Here is a 20253-nt window from a genome sequence, read left to right as displayed (position 1 = left end):
TCTATAAAGAAGACTATTGTCATTTTTATTATGGAAGCTGCAAAAAACAGTTTCTCCTTTAGGTGTCAGCAGAAGCACACAGCTACCATCTGCAGCACAGGTCCTAGATCAGCAACCAAAGGCTTATTTGAGCGGCATTACGGAATAACATTTATAATGTAATCTGATCTTATCTCACTCTTGTTCCGAGCATGTATTCAGTACTGTTAACATTCCTTTCCATGTCAGACCCCAGGTATTCCTCATGTCTGGGTAGGCTAGAAACAGTGAAAACATTACAACCTTAACTAAAGCTTGAGTTATTTCAAGGGTCCATATGCACTGCCCTTAGGCATGCTGTAAAGCCACATAATAACAGAGCAGCCGAGAGTTAATTGTAAGTCATTATTTTGTACTTTGTTTTCAGTTAAATCCCAGGACTTTCTCCACACATGCTGAGAAGTTTTTTTCAAGACATCCGAAGACTTTTAGGATTTGATTTTTTTTAGAGTATAATTAAATCAGAATAACAAAAAGCTTGAATTACCTTTGAATTGCCGCCAGGGGACAAATAAAGTTTATTGAATTAAATCGACACTAACAAGAATGTTTAAGAATCTTAGTTATCCGAACTACATCATCATATATATATATATATATATATATATATATATATATATATACCTTTTCAATATGCTTTTTTGTCTCAGCCTACCTTAGGAGCCATCTCGGCTTATCTCCTATTGTAACCTTGTAAGTTATGTCTTAGTGATGGCTCATTTATCAGTTGAAAGATTAATAACATTTTGACTATTTAAAAATGTTTAAAAAACCTGCCGTTAGAAAGTCAGTTTGGCTCTGATTTAGGAGGCACAGATTTAACCAATCTAAAATGTAATAGTTGTTTTATTTACCAAATTTAACATTTATAAAATGTGTTCCAACAGAGGAAATAAAAACACAATATGTACAAAATGTACAAAATGTAAGGGGTCTTTGACATCCCCTAGATGTAATTTCTTGTCAGATAAGGAATTAAATATTTACTTGTTACTTCAGGTCAGCTGTATGTGTCACCACCCCCCAAAAAATAGACAGCTTTTTTGTCAGATAACATTTATAATAATAAGCAGAACAAGCAGCATTTCTTGGTAGAACCAGGGAGGTAGCTTGAGGAATGTCAAGTATGTGAGCTACATGTTGTCAGGCTGTGAAGTTGTCCCATCTGCTACAGACTTGTCCCTCACCGCACACACAACACAGACAAACTGCTGTTGTAAAATCAAATCCTTGCTTTTGATTTTTTTTTTTTCTGGGATTTTGAATGCTTAAAAAAAACAGAATGAATCGAGTTATGTTTAATTGTGCAGCATCACAGTAATAAAAAAAACAAACTCTTATCGACATTGACTCCAGCCTCCACCATTCAAACCAAAGTCTACAGTAAGAAAGCAGCCTGTATTCATGTCAACACACCAGCCCCTGTGTGACTTGGCTGAGGATAGCTACAATTATTGATGACAGAGAAGAAGATTGTTATGCATAGCCTGTACAGGATGCCATCAGAGACTATGATTGGGAACCTTTTGAAAATGTCAAAGTGACACATGATTATGAATATTAAACAGCCATGTATAGCCCATGATTACTTGACAGGAGGAGGGGATTTGACGGATAGAGGACAGAGGATTCACATTGTGAGCTACAGTGGTGTGGAGCCATAATGCAGCAACAGAATACATCCATCAAATTAACTGAAAAATTATGTAGTAGTTTGTCAACATGATCATTTGTAATGCAAAGCATTTCATAAATTTACAAGACAAGTTTGGGAATTAGGGGAAAGTTAAAGGCCTGTCAAAACACAAAGCTTTCAACAGACTTGTTTTCCCACAAGTAAGGGTCAGACCGCCTTTATTCAAATGAGCAACAAATGGGAATATGATCTCACACATTTTAAAACATACTGAACCCAACTGTTGCTGCATCACAGTAGATGAGGTGATAGAGGGAATGATGATAGGCACCACCGCAAGGATGGAAATATTTGTCATTTATTTTTGATTTAGCTGATGTACCTTGTGTCACAGCTGTATCTGAAATAGATGCGGCGCTTTTTGTAACCTTATTTCATGAAACATGTCCACAAAAAGTCTAAATCTACGATGCACTGATAATGCAGCTAGTGAAAAATCTTGCAGGTCTGTGTTGATAACCATCTCATGTACTGTATCATTTCTGAGCCGGTATCTCTGAATGACTCCATGCATGATTATAAATAACGATGAACATAAGGCAAAACTAGAACGTGCAAAAGAGTGCCTGTAAAGAAGGTGACATCTCAGGAAAGTCCAGAGTTGAAGTTTTAACCGTTTGGAATTAGAGACCTTTAATAAGAAGCCACATAGATTATTTCTTCTGATCCAAATCATGTGTAGTCATGAATCATTTGTCATTGTTCCATCAGAATGATGTTTATATGTTTTATTTCTACAAATGTGTCATTATTCTTTTATTGTGACAGAGGCTTTTGCGATTGTTTGTTGGTCCTCTATTATTATCATAGTTGCTCAAGTCCTTCCTGATTCTGCTATCTGTCTGTCCAACTCTTAAGGTCTGACTCATTTTCATCTATATTTCTCTACCTGTCCCTCTTTCTGTCTCCCCCTTATATACCTCATGTCTGGTTCTGCTCAAGATTTCTGCAGCTTGAAAGTTTTCGCTTGCCCCTTTAACACAGTTATAGCTAATGATGGATCTTATGAGAGAGAGAGATGGGTTTGACATGATATATAAACTGTCATGGGTTGCCTTGTTTCACTTGGATCTGAGTAACTTTTTATTCTTATTGAAATCAATTTTGATTGAATGGAAGTAATTTAGCTTATCATTATTACGGGTCACATCATAACAAAGATGACAACAAACAATCACAGCAAAAAAAAGCTACTTAACTACTAAAATAAGTGGAACATTGAAAAAATGATTGGTCTGGCTGAGTGAACCAATAAAAAACAAGAGGTGTCATTATCCTGCAACGACACATAGACAGTTCATGGGCTAAAGTAAAAAAGATGAAATAAAGTGTTAAAATGACAGATCAGATGGAGACATGCTGGATACACCAGGCCAGCAATAAGATGCTCCTCAAGAGCTTTTACAGAGATCCTAAGTGAGGAGGTGAGGTCTCTTAAATCAAAATGAATATAATCATACTATTTCACAATCATTTTTGTAAATATTCATTTTTAAGTCAATACTAAAATTGAAGGTAATGGCAAAATTAAATAAGACTTGTGTTATGATTGCATGTGCAGGTTATATGATTGCATGTGCAAATGAATCCTTGATTAGGTGATTGAAAACGCTGAACCTTATTTTTGACCAGCAACTGGCTCGTTTCTGCTCCTGGATCTAGACTGAATGTAAATCAATATCAGCACTTCATTTTGGATTGTTGTCAGTTCCACTTAACCCTCCTGCTGTAGAAATCACGCAATAAAATAATTTGTAATTTTTCGACAGTGTAGATCCAAAATGTCTTAATTTATGAAGAATAAAGCTGTGTACCCCTGCCTCAAAAGACCATTAGAGATCAGGTGAAGCCAAAGCTAACACATTATTGATAACCTGCATGCAAAAGGGCAAGTGAGCAGACTGACCTTCCATGAAAATGACACAATAAAGAGTGAATCTATGTCCCCATTTTTTTTATTTTCATCTCAGCTTTTTTATCTTGTGCTATTTGTAACTTTTGTTGCTCTGTTCCAACCATTAGAATCAAATTAACTAATCAGAATACTTGAACCTCTGCAGACATTTCAATTTAAACTCCTCTGGACAAGCTTGGGACTGAATATAGCTATTTTAACGTGTGCAATATAATTCATGGTAGAATATTATATTTATTAATTACTAATTTAGCAATGCTATCAAATTTGTGGTTGTCTTGCTAACTATTTCAATTTTCAAACGTCCCTTTTTTCACGTCTCAGCTCAACTGAGTCACATCAATCTAATGTGCACATTCCTGTGTGCAAGATGTTAGAGTGCACAAGCAAACAAACACACAACAGACAAACATGCACACACCCACACACACACACCCACACACACACACACACACACACACACAAACAAACAAACTTACAACAGATAAACACACACACAAACAAACAAACTCACACACACACATGCACGCACGCACACACACACATACACACACACACAAACAAACAAACTCACAACAGATAAACACACACGCACACACACGCACGCACGCACACACACACACACACACACACACACACACACACACACACACACACACACACACACACACACACACACATACACACACACACAAACAAACAAACTCACAACAGATAAACACACACACACACACACACACACACACACACACACAGAGGTGTCTGCTGTACATAGCTGCTACACTTTCACAGTACTCGTCCACAAGCTGAAGAAGATGACTTTGCAAAAACTAAAATTTTGTTTCTTATTGCTTATGTCAGCTTAAAGCCATGAAGCCAATAAAAGAGTGGATGGTATAGAAAGTAAACTACATGAAAAAAATACAACCATTCATATCTAAAACATATTCCTTCCTTATGCATGGTTTTCCTTCAAAAGGCAGATCATTCAGTCCATCTTTGTCACCTGTACAAATGTATTGATGCTCTGCAGTCTAACATATCTGCAGATAGTAAGTGTACAATAATTGCTACAATTCCAATAGTAATTTTCCTAAAAAGTATTTTCTAAAACATATACATAATAAAAATGAATAATCCATTACTTATATGTTAACTAAGTATAAACAACAACCATTGAAACATAACTTTTGAGCTTATCATTTTAAAGTTGGACTTTATGTACAAGTAAAATGCTACTCTCTAACACCTTAACCACAAACCAGACAAAGTGTATCATGTGGAAAGATGCTGCTAAGTCTTCTAAGATCAAACAGTTCAGCCTAAAGAATTCCCCCATATTCTGCATGGTTGTAACATGACTAATATTTTCTCACTGAAGACTTCTCATCTTGAATACAATATTTAGAACATATATATTTATATAGTAGTACCTCATAAAATTAGACATACTTTATATTGTGCAATGGCTTGATGGTACACTTTGTTCTCAGTTGAGTAGAAAGAATAGTATGAGGAGAGATAAATTAGGGTATACAGGAAAAAAAAAAGAATTAAGGCTACTAACCAAATAAGTAAATCATATTTTCCCCTTTTTGGAATATAAACTGGATCAAAGTGACATGCATTACTCATCTTGTTCTTTTTTTTGTGATCATGTACCAACAAACTTTTCCTGGAGTCACATGACCTCTCACCTGCAGCTGGACACAGTTGATAGGAGTCCCATCCAGAGAGGGAAAAAAGGTAAAAGTGGTGTCCAATTTGTGCCTACATACTGTATGACAAGTGCTTTGTTGGCAGCACAAGTTTGGTGTTCAACTTTGGCTGTAGCTTTTCACTGGTGACAGCAAATGACAAACAAAAATGCGAAAGGTCTGCCATTGCCTTATCTTTTGTTGTCACCAGGACCAGACGAAATGGCTGACTCTAACAAGCGAAGTCCTCAAACACCCCATGGTGCCCGGCGTGACGTTGGTGAGAGTGAGGGTGAGGTGGTGGGTGGTGGTGGTTCGGGAGAATCGTGTTGGCATAGGCCCCCTGTGGGTGACTCCTTGTCATGTCGTTGGGTTCCTGTAGAAAGGCACAATGGACAAGTCAACTTCAACACCATGCCTCAAAGATCATGTGGAAAGTAAATTGTGACAAGTTTTAGTTGAATGGAACTGAGGCCAGTTTTACAAAAAGGACACGTCAAGTCTATTGTTCAGAACAGTGTGAACATCTTCAACACATAGTTGGGCAATAGCAATTCTAATCACTTAGGGGTGGGTGTACTTCCTTTTGTGGCTAATTCGGAATCATATATCTTTATCATTTTAGGAATGTTGATTTGCCACTCCCTAGATTATTCTCTTTTAGTGTTACAGTTAGTGCTCCATCGGGAAATTTTACACTTGAATTTGTAGCTATACATGATGGGTTAGGGGTTAGGGGTTAGGGTTAGGGGTTAGGGTTAGGGGTTAGGGTGCTGTACCTTTACTTTCATTTCATCTAAACCCACTGTTGCAACAGTGCTGGTCTGCTGCTTGTTCTTCTCCTCCTTTTGTGGCTTCAGCATGCGTTGAAGCCGCTGCTTGATCACCTGGATTCACCGGGGGGGGGGGGGGGGGGGGGGGGGGGGACAAGACACAGCAGAGTGAAGAGTTAACTCAAAGAGATTTCTGCATTACATTTCCCTCCCTCTGATTATACTGTTCATACATGTTTGGCAGCCAGCAGGCTTCTGGCTAGAATTCTTAAAGGGGAAAAAGCTGACATAGGCGCTCTTTTAATGATCAGCGTTACTTGCATGTTTTACTGCATAATTTCCCCAGCCTGGAAATAAATAAAAAAATCCTGACATGCATCATAAGTGATAACATTTACACTGTCCTTATCAGGAAAATTGTCAATGATAGGGAATACTGAAATACATAACGGAGACACTAATGCGCATTTACAATTTTTTGTTGTTGTAGCACAATTCTTACTGAAAGCATGCACTATAATATCTGTATAGCTAATTGCTTAAGCTAGCTCTGAACCCATTTTGAGATTGTTTGATGAATTTTTGACTCTACCTCATAGATATAATCCAGTATTTCTAAAATTGTCAGGATACTTGCTCCGATGAATAAGCCCATCTGTCCACCAATGTCACCTGGAAAGAAGGAGCACTTAAAGAGAGGCACTACGCACATAACACCTAGACCCATCCTGTTAATGATAGGAGATGCAAGATGTTTCATGCTTCAAAAGCCAGTCTATTTGGATATTCAGGTAGAGAGAAGTGACAGAAATCTTACCTAATAAACCTGCAACATCGTAGGCTTTCTTTTGCTCAATAGTTTCATAGTTTAGAGCTTCAAAGAAGATATCCAAGACTAAGAAGTTGTCTCTGGAAAAACAAGCAGAGTGCGAGTGTGTATGTGAAACAGTGTAAACACTTGTGCTATTTTTGATAAGTCATTAAAAATCTAACATATTTTGAAAATATTCATCCTAGTCAATTTGTGCTCACTTTAAATTGTCACGACAGGAATGTCAGGCCTAAAGGGCTTACACAAATCTAAGCAGCGATTGTGAGATAATGAGGTGTTTCAGGGTTTAACTGAAAGGAGCACAACGAGCACTGACAGCTTGCTCAGTCAGTGACACGTCTCTGATCTCTCTGGATTTAGAAAGTCTGGTAATATTAAGTGTCGGGAGGCATCACGAGCTTTCTGGAATGGTGGTGTTTACATTTTCAACATCACTCACTCATCAGGCACTCACTATGAGGTAGTGAAAGAGGCGGCGACATTGTTACAATTAAAGAGAATTAAGTCATTAAAAAAAATCTAAAAATCCTTTAAAAATTCAAAACATATTGTTTCTGATGAGTCATTGAAGCTCTTCAAAGTGAAGCGTTTTCAGTCTGGTTTCATCTATAGTGAGTAATGTGCCTCTGTTATCATAAGACATTAGGATATGATGAACAACGTGAATTTAAGCAGTTGTTAACTTGAAAAGTTTTTGAAAATCAAAAAATAGGTTACAAATCTTAGTGATACTCCCATTAACTTTACAATGAAATTAGAGTATTCAGTATGTAATCCATCTATTGATTTGTATGTTTTCACAAATACTTACCCAAGCAATATTGCTGTTACCATTATAAAGGCACATTATCAAGATGTTCAAATTGTTGGCACTTTTCAACAATTATGATTACTTTAAGAATGTGTTTGCTCTGTAGTACTAGGACTATGCTATTATATTTGCTAAATATGTGTTTCTCTCTCCTGAGGGTGGATATGAGATACGAGATAAAAAGCTACACATTTTGGTGGCGCTACAAAAGTTAAAAAGCACTACAGTAAATTTGAATAGTTTATTACAATCGGCTTATTTTGAATGATTTTAAGGTAAGATCATATTTTCCACTAATATGGTGCTGGATATAAAACAGGTAGCCACACACACACAAAAGGAATATTATAATAACAACATATTTCACATTGAACTCAGTATGAAGAAATCTTGTATTTGCACATTTCAAAATGTAGTCCTTTATGGGTCATCAAACCTTATACAATAATAGTATTACATTATTTTTTGAAAATCTTGTTAAATAAATAAAACACACATTATTAGTATTTAGATTGGACCTCAACAATATAAGACAATAAACTTGCCATTTTTCTAATAACAAAAAGATTGATTTATAACCTAGAGACAAATTGTTGTCCTCATGAAAATATAATCGACTTTTGTTTATATTTATTGGCGTCAGTTATTACTGCAGACTGGAGGTCAAAGTTTATGGCCCTTTTAATTTTCAAGCCATCTCGTTGCTCATACGTGCTCCTGATTAAGGTCCCTGTCGTACCTGATGTAGTCCTCTGACTTGTCGTATTTCCTGGAGAGATAGCGAGCAGAGCCCTTGCTCGGGATTTTGACCATGGAGAGCTCTTTACCGTAGCGGGTGAGATTACAGGGTGTCTCACATGGGCAGGCATCCCCGCTGTTCTTCTGTAACTGTGCTGCAACACAACCGAAACAGAGGTTTAACAGATAGACTGAGTCCATTTCAGTGCTTGTTATAGAAATACACGAGATACGACAGTGAATCAACCGACATCTCTAACAAAGAACCTGTAGGAATGTGAGAAGAATATGAATGTATGTGTTTTTTCAACTAATGGGCAGCAGAATAAGCTGTACACGTACAACTGAATGAACTTGTTTTGGCTCACTTTTAAACTACTCATAATGCATTGAAAGATTCAGCAGATAAAATACAGCATGCAGTTTGTAATGATTTGAAGATGTGTTTCTGGCCACAAGGTGGATGAAGGTTCAATATTTACTCCTCTCTTAGTTCAGTTTTAGAGAACTGTCTGCCTGTTAAGCTGCTTAATGCTCCAATTTGCTCAGAGTTAGTCACTGTCTTTGAGTGTGGTGTGATGCTGGGAGACACCTGCTGCGGCCTGAAATAATAATACAAAGAGTACCTGCTCTTTTGTAACATAATATAACGAAGAGAATCGTCATGTACTCCTACCAATACGTGCATCGATGCAGATGTTTCAGTATCGATACATCTGCAAAGCTGTGATGGCAGTTATGTAAACTTGGCCTATATGGTGCAGTTCACAATAATAGCAATAGTGACAGTAGAAGTGAACTGCATGATGCAGGACACATTCCACATCAAAACAAACGAGCATGGATGAGAAACGCTATCAAAGCAAGACAAAACTGAAAGCAAAGATTTTACCACCAGGAAGAAGGGAGTTGGACATGAGTCATGCAATTTGCAAGCTTTGCAAAAACAAGATAAAACACTGCAGCAACACGACCAAGCTCCGTCTACACATTAAAGTCGCTAACAGCAACAGCGAAGCTTGCTATACCAGGGGTCAGCGTGTGCCGTCCCAACCAGCACTGAATGAAGCTTTCAAGTTAAAAGGCTCCGGGCAGCTGCTTAATGAGTGTGAGTCATGTCATTTAATCCCTACTCCTCGTTTTATTACATAAACTGTGGTGCTTAAGTAGTTTGCAGATGTAAAGCAACTTTCTTGAAAATGTAAGTAACTCATATAGTCAAGCAAAACCAAAATATTTCACACTGTACAAAAAGCAAGAGAGACAACAGAGGGAGCTTTTTTAAGTTTAACAATAAAGAATATACTATTTGAACATATTAAAAGCTCTGGGATTATAAAGAGAATATTTCAATTTATTTCTGGGATGTCTGAGGACCTGAATATGTTTGTTGAATTTGTAGGTTTATTAAATATATGTATCTGCAATATAGAATAGCTGTTGTAGTGAATTCTTTGCAGGACACGGCCATCATTCAAAATCAACGTACAGTGAATCACGAGACGTATTGTATCATGAGGTTGTTGGAAATACCCAGCCCTTGGTTGGCTCATTTCAAATACAGATCCTGGAAACAGCTCAGCATCTATTCTACAAGACTACAAGTAAACTGTTCATCCGTTCTTACAGGACACACGTTTCCAGCAGAGTTTGTAATGGGGCATTTTCAGTTGTAACCTCGTTTATGTTTAGAACGTTAGTACTTAGTAAATCTTCCATTTGTACGAGTGATTATGATGGAACTAGTTCATGTCACACTTTAAATAATTTATTTATGGTTTACAACATCATTTAGTGGATAAAAAACATGCTGTGTCCGTTTTCTAGCATTGGTCATATTAGAAACTGACTACATCATCTCTACTAAATGTGGGTGTAATATCAAAACATAATCATTAATAGAAACCAACTGTAGCAACTGTATTCACAGAAATTCAGTTTCACACTTAAAATGCTCCTAATTGAAAAAAACATACATAGACTTACTCAAAGCTAATATGCAAATATGAACTGCTTACACATTTATATATTCATATTCACAATCCCAACTATAAAACATTATTAGGTATGCAACTGTGAAAGCCTTTTCCTGGTGACTTTTCTTTTTCTTTTTTTAAACTTGCAAATGCATTGCACGAAGACAGGGAAGGGGAGCACTAAAATAAGTAATTATTATTTTCTTTATTATTATAAAGATTATAATTTTCTGTTTTATAAACTTAACAATTAGACTATTTGTATGCAAGATGACGGTGCAATGCATCTTTGATCTGGCAGGAGGTATTCTGATTTTGGAACAAAACACCTTTACAATATAAATAGAATCTAAATTTCCACCTCTCATTCAGGCTGAATTTATTCACACTATTGTTCACAGGGATATGACCGACAAAAATACTGGCCATTCTCAAAAGATATATCTAAGATTTCATTCAACCCTATTTCAAATAGGGTTTAAATTCATCTGAGAGAGACATAATTAAATTTCTGGCCTATTTGGCTGAGAGATGATAATTATGCGTCTGCATTGATCATAAAAAAAGTCATTTTTACTGCAATCAAAATGCCTTTGAATCTAAGGTACCTTTGTTCATGTCTGCTGTAGGAGAGTGAGTTTGGAGTCAGCTAAGGGTAGAGGGGGGAGGGGATGCAGATGCAGGAATGGAGTGTCAGGTTAATATTAACGTTTCAACAATGGAGGCAGCACAGCCATCATGCTCTAAAGTGACTGAATCACAATGAGGGAAAGTCATTTCAAAATATAAAGTCTACCTCAAGGTATTTGTATTACAGAAAAAAATCCTTATCATATTTACCGATCGTGTTCCATTTCCCTTTGGGGGAAATCTATGTAATGAGAAAAGAAATGAAGGTGGATTGTTTCTTACCGAGTGCTTTGTCAACGCAGGTGATTTTACTGGGAGGGCAGATATCTGCTGTTCCTGGAGAGGAGAACAGAAAATGAGTCTGATCAATCAGAAACAAAATGATCAGTGACCCGTGTCTGCTGCAATGAGGAGCCATAGCTGTGAACAACACTTCACAGCTTATTATTTATCTCCAAAATGAAGGTGGGCACACAAAGGATGACGTCCGTCTATGGAGCCTGGGCCATCCTGGACGTCTGATAAATAGGCCATGCTGTGTTCACCTGTGAGGCATATTTAGAAAGTCTTTAAAAAACAATCAATGAGTAACATCCTCACCAACAGGCATATTTCCTAGGCCATTAATGACAGGTATTCATCAGCACAACAATAAATTGGCAGAGGTGTGATTGTCTGTGAAATGGTCATGAGTTGTAATGTTTTCACAAAGAAGTGTTAATTAATGCAGAGTGAAAAATGACATAATGATCCAAGGAGTGGGTCAGCTGCTCGTGATAGAGTTTGACAAACACTTGTGTCATTACTTTTCTCTGTGAGTTCTAAAAAGCTGAATTTTTAGATAACATGACTAACCATAAACCTTACTGACGGAAGAAAAGAGGCAGTGTTTGATTATGTGTTGTGGTAGCGAAAGCTCTGTGGGGTCTTTGTCTGCTAGCCACAAATACAAACAACTTAACATCTTTAAGTAGTCAGCCTGCTTATATACTTCAGCTCAAGACTCATGAACCAAAATATTTAGAACCATAGCCATCTGAAATCGTTTTCGTTTAAAAAGTAATATACTTTTGATGCTTACACATGTCACCAACACGTACTTAGTGGCTTTGAAATAGAAGAGCAACATGAACAAAACTATAATTCAGTGACGTAAAAGGAGACACAACCACACACAAAAGGCTGAAGGCAATAGTTTGTGAACAAATGTAAATAATTAAATGGATTTCAGCTTGTGTAGTGCTTTCTAGTCTTCTGACTCGAAAATAACTTTTACATCGCAGGTCACACCTACCCATCCACAGCCATTCACAAACTAATGGCAGAGGTTGCTATGTAAAGTCTCCATCAGTATTAACTCATTTATTCTTTCACATTCACACACCGCCGCAACTTAAGGTTAAGTGTCTTCCCTAAGGACATGTCGGATAGTGGCTGCGGGAGCTGGGGATCGAACACCCAACCCTGCGGCTGAGAGGAGACCGACTCAAACCCCGAGCCACAGCCGCCCCTAGAATGTGTTCAGGCATGGTGGATTTTATTAAATTTAAATAGGATTGTTGACATTTCATTTTCATAATTAAAGTGAGTGTTAGAATGAAATGGATTACAATCATCAATTCTCCTCTTCCAAAAGCTTTTATTACAGTAAATAAAATGCTGAGCAGCACACTGTAACAGTGTCGCTTTGGCTATAGACACTGCAGAAGAAAACAAACATAAATTGCTTGAGACCATGAGCTTTAACATTTCATTGGCACGCCTCAGTGTTGTTGTAGATACTGTAACCTCGTGCTCCCTTGTTGAGCTTGTGAACCAAAAGCTCTTTCAGCTATTTCTGCAAAGTTACAACTTTGCAGAATGTATTATATCTGATTCTAGATATGATAGTGCTTCTGCTGCTTTCTAACCACCTTTCTTTCTTAAAGCGCTCTTGTGATTTTAAATTTAGAAAATGATTTTACCCTTAAGTCCTTTAATGCCCTTTATTCTTGTTCAATCAAAAAGGATCTCAATAAAAATTCAGTTTCCTCTAGACAGCTGATTTGTGAGCTTTTAATTGTGTTTTTGTATTTATACCCTTGCTATAAGATTGGTGTGCATGTGTTTGAAACTAGAATTAAAGGGATCAGTTGGTTAGTTTGTCAAAATCGTGAGCCTAAAATGTATACGATCACAATCTTTCAGTGAGGCAGGCACTTTAACCTGCAGAGCACACAACTGATTAGAAACTTGTTGGTTTCACAGGCTGTCCTGATCAAACGATTAGTCTGACATTTCTCTCTAAGGACCAGACCTCCTTGTTGCTTTTCTAATTATAGCCTGTGAAGAATGTTTAAGATGTGTAACTGATATTTAAATGCCTTACCTGGGGACCACAGTGGTATTTTATAGCCGTGTGACTGCATCAGATCAATTACAGATGTATGGGGTAAAATATATATGAATAAGTTATTTCTATTTTAGATTAGATGTCTTCAATTCTGTAGTTCACTGAGAGATATTTTCATTTGCAGCTGTGCTAAATAAAGTCTGCTGTGTCATCTGTACTGTGTACCTTGCCAAATAGGTTTCCTGTCTGGATTTCAAATGTAACAACCTCTAACATCTGCACTTTTCAGGCTCTTTTCAGATGGCCATGATGACATACTCCTTTCGTACTGTCAGTCAGACCCACCACTACTAATAAATTCAATAGCTGAACAAAGACAGAAAACAATTGTATTTTCTGCTTCATGATAATTCTGCTCATATTTACAAAAAGTCATCTTCATTCAGCAATTTTTTTCCTCACTTTATGACAATAATAAACAACGTTGTGTAACATTACACAAAATAAATGAACTCTGTTGCATAGGCCATTTTCTTCATTTATTTCAGAGCCATTAGCTCTTGTGTGTTTATTGGTTGTTTCATTTTTTATTCTACATTTTTAACATTTTCAAACAGTCTATCAAATCCCCCTTCATCAGTTTTATATTATAGAAGGGCAGAAACTTAAAAGCTGCCAGCAAACCCCCTACCAGTGATGACATAACACAAGAAAACGCAGGAACAATAATGATATGTACAAACAAGAGGATCTAATACTCATTGAGACTTTTATGTAGTCCCAAAAGTGCCTGGCCCATGAGCTGCCTGCACTACTGAAGAGCATTCCACTCCAGATTTTAAGCATCAAGGTCAGGCGTGGGGCAGCTGAAATTATAGTTGCTAGAATTATTCAAGTGGGGAAAAAATGAGGAGTTGTTTTGTAGTGTGGGTCATTTTTATTCCATGAACATAATAGGCTATCTGTCAGTAGAACAACATAAAAAAACATGAATAAACCAAAGAAAAAGCATGTGATAATTATAAGTGTGCTGTGCATTTTAAATTCATAAGCAAATATTTTTTTGTCAACAATTGGGCTCTGTGCAAGTGTGAATACGAGTTGTTCTTACCAGGCATGTGCACCATCCTGCAATTGCACACTTGTATCACCTCATTGGTCTCACAGAGCAAACGACAGGCACTGATGCTGTATGTGTCGTATCCTGGGAACTTTTCTTTGCCGGTGGAGCGGCAGTTCCCCCAGGGCTGGGGCAGGTAGGTCAGCTAAGCACACAGAGATTTATTAGAGCCCTGTGTAAACCACCAGAGGCAAATGGTAGCAGAGACAACAGTTATCTGGTGGTGGTGGTGGGGGTTGCAGGGAAGGTGTACTGTGATGAAGAAGGCCTACCCTCTGCTCCTGACATGAAACAAAGGTCTGGAAGCCCGGAGAGACACCAAAGCCCAGCTGGTGGATGTAGGGAGGCTCGTCCTGACTGTGTATCTGAACTCGGATACCAGCCTCCAGGGAAGTCTCATCTAGATGAAACAGCACGTGCAAAAGAACGAGGACAATGGAATTTCATTTCATAGTTTGTACTGCTCTAACTACAAACTATATTTCAGTTGTGTTTTAAATTATAAGACAGTGTGGATTTAATTCAGTTACAATGCACAAATCTCATTGTTTTTTTCTCTCAAGAATTTCCAGTCACAATTCAAATCTTACATGTTGAAAAAAGGCAATCAAACGTGCTTTATGAGAGTCAGAGATTAAGGCACAGTTATAATTATTATTTTTATTTAGGACCCAGTAGAGGTATCTCATGCTGAAGCATATATTGGGATTGCATTGGACAAATAGTTTGAAGGCTTACTTGTCTCTCTCCAGATGGGCAAATACTCATCCTGCTGTATATCCAACATGATCTCCAGGCCGTTTCCCATTCCACCCTGCTTGGTTTTCCTGGATGTCGTCTTGTTACCATTGAAAGTGTAACATTTTCCATATCTGGTGTAAACCTGGAAGAGAATAGGATCCTATCATATACGCTGTCACAAACATAACAATCCACAATCTGGCTGTGAAAAGATTCCACTAGTTGTGCACTGAAATGAGGAAGAGATACAAAGCAAATAAACAAGCTGAATCTGAGATACTGAATATTACCCGCATATCTCTGGATGCAGTCTGCTGGCTCAGTCCCTTATGGACTTTGATAAGCTGTATGAATTCCCAACACACAGCGCAATCCCTTCACAATGCTGCTCAATAAAGCTACAATCCCACTGAAATTTCAAAAGGCATAAAATATTCTTTAATCTTCCTTCAAATGAAAACAAATGACAATAGGAGAGAGGCAGCTTTGAAAGAGATATCATGTCACCACCTATCAGAGGAGCTGTCCCTGTGGGACACAGCTTCCCACTGTATGCTTTTCATCTAAACTGCTGCACTGCAGTAAATATCCATCTTACAAGTCAGTAATCTCCTGTGGTGAAGTTTTAAAGGACAAATCTGTGACCTAAATGCAAACAAAAAGGGTATTGTTGGCCTAACATAAAGACCTCAGACCTGAAGGATGAATGCCATCACCACCTAGATAAATGCCAACTATTTTAACATGAATTTAATATTTTAGTTTTTTAGTTATAATTTAATTACAAAAGCATGGTCACTAGACCTCTCCAGGCAGTGATAATCTCATCATTACTCAGCAGTCGCAACTTTAGCTTTAGACTTCTTAACGCTGGAGCTGTGCGCAAATGGATGTTTTTAAAGCATTTGAACATTTTTGTGTTTTCCTTTTACACTTCAAGAGCAGAAAATGTGTAATGATGTGGTGGATTTATTAACTTAGGCAAGAAGAAAGGGGGCACATTGCCACCTTCTGTACTGGAGTTTGAAATATTTGTCAAATCCATTCTTTCCCGGTGCCGCAGCGAGATGAGTTTTCAAATCAAATGGTCAAATCAAGCTGTAACCGTACAGCTCAAGTTAACTGTGCATGTAAACTGACTGACTGAAAGACATTGTGCAGTTAACACGTCACAGAGTTAGTTAATCCATCAATCTTTGTTGTATTGCTGGAAATTTAAATATTATTTTATCTCAACACACTTTAATAAGAGCTAGGCTGTATGCATTTTAACATTATCTACAAAGTCCCAACATTAATCCACTTAGCAACAGTTAGCAAAGTAACAGTTACAAGAAAAAACTTCCTTTTAACTGACAGAAACTTCAGTTGTGGTTCCACTTTGAATAAATGAATGTTCTTCTTTACATTACAGATGCAAGTGCATCTGTCTTCAAAGCCCTAGATTGGTAGGAATAAAATATGAACCGGTCAATTGGCTGGTCCATGCACTTTAGCTGCTTGTTCTGCATTCTGTGCTCAGCATCCTTAATTTTGGGAGACTTTGATGTTGATTTTTTAATCTTTGATGAAAATCATGTTAGTGAGGTGACTTTACAAGCAGGAAAAACAAAATGTCTGAGTTGATTCACAGTTATGTCAAGTCATGTGGACTATGAAAGAAGGTACATTTTCCCATCTCTGTCTGTCTGTCTGTCTGTCTGCTTTGTAGACTAGAGATTAATTACATCAGTAGCAAGACAAATCTCACCAGGTGAGATGGCATACACTTTTTAGAGCAACAATTTAGCAAAGTCTGTTGTCGTGGCATGTACAGTACTTCCCATTTTATTTCTAAGGGACATAAGGTGTAGGAGTGATGGCTTCTATGACATGGTAAATAAATTAGAGCAAAATCACAAGATACAAAGAAATATGGCTGAGTTCAGGCTCTGATGTGGTGAAAATGTGTATAGTTAGTATCGATAACCACTCATCATTGTTTCTGTCCATTGCAGCATCTGTCATGTGAGTGTGATAGCCTCTTTCCATGAAAACGAGGAGGCAAAGTTGGGGTAGGGGGCTTCTTAGAGGAGTATTCAAGAGACTTTTGACTGACATGTGTTATAAGGGTTGAAATGGGTTAATCTCTATTTGGCTTGTGTGGAGTAGTTAAAGAGGCAAGCTGCACTTATCATTGATCCCCCACCACCAACCCCATCCCTGTTCATTGACACACTTAAGCCTTGGCAGGCAGACTTTATCTGATGCAGCAGGCAACAGAGGGAAAGGAGGATTTCACTTTAGAAATGCTCAAAACACCCCGACCAAGTGCCTAGGTTCCGCTCTAAAACTTTGGGCTCTGGAGGACGCAGGCGTGTTCACAAATGAAGTCCCAAGAGAGTTCAGCAAAGTTTTCCCATCATCTCACGCAGGAAATGGTTGTTGGCAGAGCTTTCACTGGTTTATTTCTCTGACTCTGAACCCCCACTTCTCCCTCTCTGCATCTGCAACATGATTGATGGAGCATTTTTCTCTTGTTACATCTCGCACCAAATTTAGCAAAGGTAACAAGGCTGACTTGGGCAATTCCCAAGGGGGGACTTGGCACTGCTGTTGACAAGCAGAAACAGTGCAGCGGCACAGCAGTTACAAAACAAATGAAAGAGGTTTTGTACTCCTCCGAGTACGTCAAGCTGTTAACAACAACAGTTAATGACTCTTACATTTAATGCCTTCAGTAGGTTGTAATTCAGAGGTCTATACAAAATCAATCCATTTTCAAGATCTTGAAATTGTTAAGAGAATGGATAAAAGCACGTGTTAAAGTTCTGATTTTTAACTTGAGTTTATTTCATTAGATTTTCTTAGAAACCTGAATTTGTAAAATAATTGCCCTAATATGTCCTTAATATTATGAATTATCTGGTGATGTACTGTATTCAAATATTAATACTCTGCTCCTCCGTTTGGAATTTTTATGATTCCAGTCTGGATTGACAGCTTGGCAAAGCTTGCAGCAACTTGCAACTGGCCCTTGGATGCAAAATATCAGACATTCCCAAGTTTCCATGCTCATAAGATATTACTATCCGGTGAACGTGGAAACTTGCTTGTGTAATGAAATTGTGTTTGCACCAAAATTCAATTAAGACTGAAAATGTGAAGACTATTAGATCACATGTTATACTTGTTTTAAAGACTCTATAACTTAAGAGTGTTCTTTTGCTTTACTGCGTCACATTCAGAGATTCAGTTGCAGCAGGCGGTAAACCCCAAGCCCCACCCAGTATAGGGTCACCAGTACGGTTAGTTATTTTTCTGACAAGGCTTCACATACTGCAATGGCCAAAAATATTTTGATTTGGAGAAATATGCTGCAAATCCAGAAACACTGCAATTTATACAGCACAAAATTTAAAAAAACAATTGCAGCAATGATTTCCCTTGCGTCAAATGAGAAAATTTGCTGAAAAGCTGAAACAGATACTAAAAAGGGATACTTTTCTTCAAGAGGCTCTAGTCAATACTAAGGCTAACCCCATATAGCCGAGTACTCGATGATTTGTTCGTCAGAGCCTCAGTCGACTGCCAGTCTCATAGTTGAGCACTTAGATAATTCCATTCCAGCTATATGAGGGTGTTAAATAGTAATTTTACATAGGTTGATCTGTTTTCTCCAAATAATTCATGACTCATAGCCTATCTTGGTATCTCCTTAGTGTGTGCATGAAGAAATTACCCTTCTATTATTGATAGAAGCAGCGTATCCATGTTAAGAGAATTTCATTGGCTACAACAGATGTCAGTCATCAGCACAGTTGGCTGTTATAGGCTTTTATCAAGTGTCAGAAAAAGGTCAGTGGGATAGCAGAGTTTTCTGAACCGTTTAGTGGATCGTAATGGATGTAATGTGTTTGCATTCAATCTTTTACTGAATCATTTTTGGTTGAATATTATGATCAGCAGAGTCTACAAATCTACAAATGGTAAGTTCAAAGACATTTGTTTGTCACTGGTCTGACCCACACACAATATAAGTGTGTCTGATGTATTCGACATGTGTAATATCGTTATAAGGTCAAATTAATACAGACTTCAGGGCCTTTTAGATGCATGCTGCGGAGTAGGGCGTAGAGCAGAAGGGTACTGACACACGACCAAAAAGCAACGGCTTTCTGTCCACTAACTGCTGAAGAGGAGGAGACAAGCAGCACAGAAGGAGAGGGTGTCTGTTCATGAAATCGTCAGGGCATCGTCCAGGAGCGACCGCTTCACAAGCACAACACACATTTCTGCTGCTGTTTTTAACACACCTGGTACGCCCAAACTGTTATAAAATATCTTTTCAAACTAGATATTTCTCTCCAACGTGCCGGCAGGTCTGTAAACTAGAGCACAGGAAAGTGTGACACTGCTTGTTGTGATCTGATCTTCCCTCCTATTGGTGGTGCGGAGGTGACGCCAGAGAGTGCTGCTCCCAAGCTAAACATGTTTTAACAAAACTTTCGACTGTCAGTCGACTATAGGCAAAATCTGATGAATCAGGCTCGACTATGTAAATCCTTAGTCAGGCCTAGTCAATTAAGCATTTTACTTAAAAAAAAACCTGAGGGTCAACTTGACCCCTATGCGGAGGAGCTGGCACAGAAGCATTTGTACTGTATTCGTTTGCTGTGTTTTATATGTTAAAGGACAAAATTTCATTGTCGTTTGAATAAAAGTTTATTGTTCCTTTATTTTGAAATCTGTGAAGACACAGAAAGCAGGAAACAGGAAGTAGAAAGTGGGTAAACAGAGAAGGATGGTGGTGTCTGTATGGGTTTCCATGTTGAATCTAAAGTCATCCTTGGTGTGAATCCTTCAGAATGGTAAGTCTAACTTGTTGTTTACATGTTTGATAATCTATATTGATACATTTTATGTACATTTATTTTAAGTTTATAGGAGTTTAATGTAAATTTACACTTTACT

At 37.8% G+C, this 20253-nt stretch overlaps 1 protein-coding gene across 1 annotated transcript in view; it reads right to left on the bottom strand.

Moving 5' to 3' along the window:
- Positions 1-867: 867 nt before the first annotated feature.
- The window catches only part of asic4a (acid-sensing (proton-gated) ion channel family member 4a), a 77254-nt gene continuing 57868 nt past the window's right edge, over positions 868-20253 (bottom strand). Inside the window, exons 2-10 of the mRNA XM_020641093.3 lie at positions 15298-15442; positions 14832-14959; positions 14551-14704; positions 11390-11443; positions 8503-8656; positions 6938-7029; positions 6713-6792; positions 6127-6234; positions 868-5723 (exon numbers count right to left, since the gene is read on the bottom strand). Of these exons, the coding sequence (XP_020496749.1) occupies positions 5580-5723; positions 6127-6234; positions 6713-6792; positions 6938-7029; positions 8503-8656; positions 11390-11443; positions 14551-14704; positions 14832-14959; positions 15298-15442 (1059 nt within the window). The 3' untranslated portion in view covers positions 868-5579. The remainder of the gene's footprint in view (positions 5724-6126; positions 6235-6712; positions 6793-6937; positions 7030-8502; positions 8657-11389; positions 11444-14550; positions 14705-14831; positions 14960-15297; positions 15443-20253) is intronic.

This window comes from Labrus bergylta, chromosome 13 (assembly GCF_963930695.1).
Source record: "Labrus bergylta chromosome 13, fLabBer1.1, whole genome shotgun sequence".
NCBI classification, from domain to species: Eukaryota; Metazoa; Chordata; class Actinopteri; order Labriformes; family Labridae; genus Labrus; species Labrus bergylta.
Note: the sequence above shows the minus strand (reverse complement) of the source record. Positions and strands in the feature narration are given on the sequence as shown.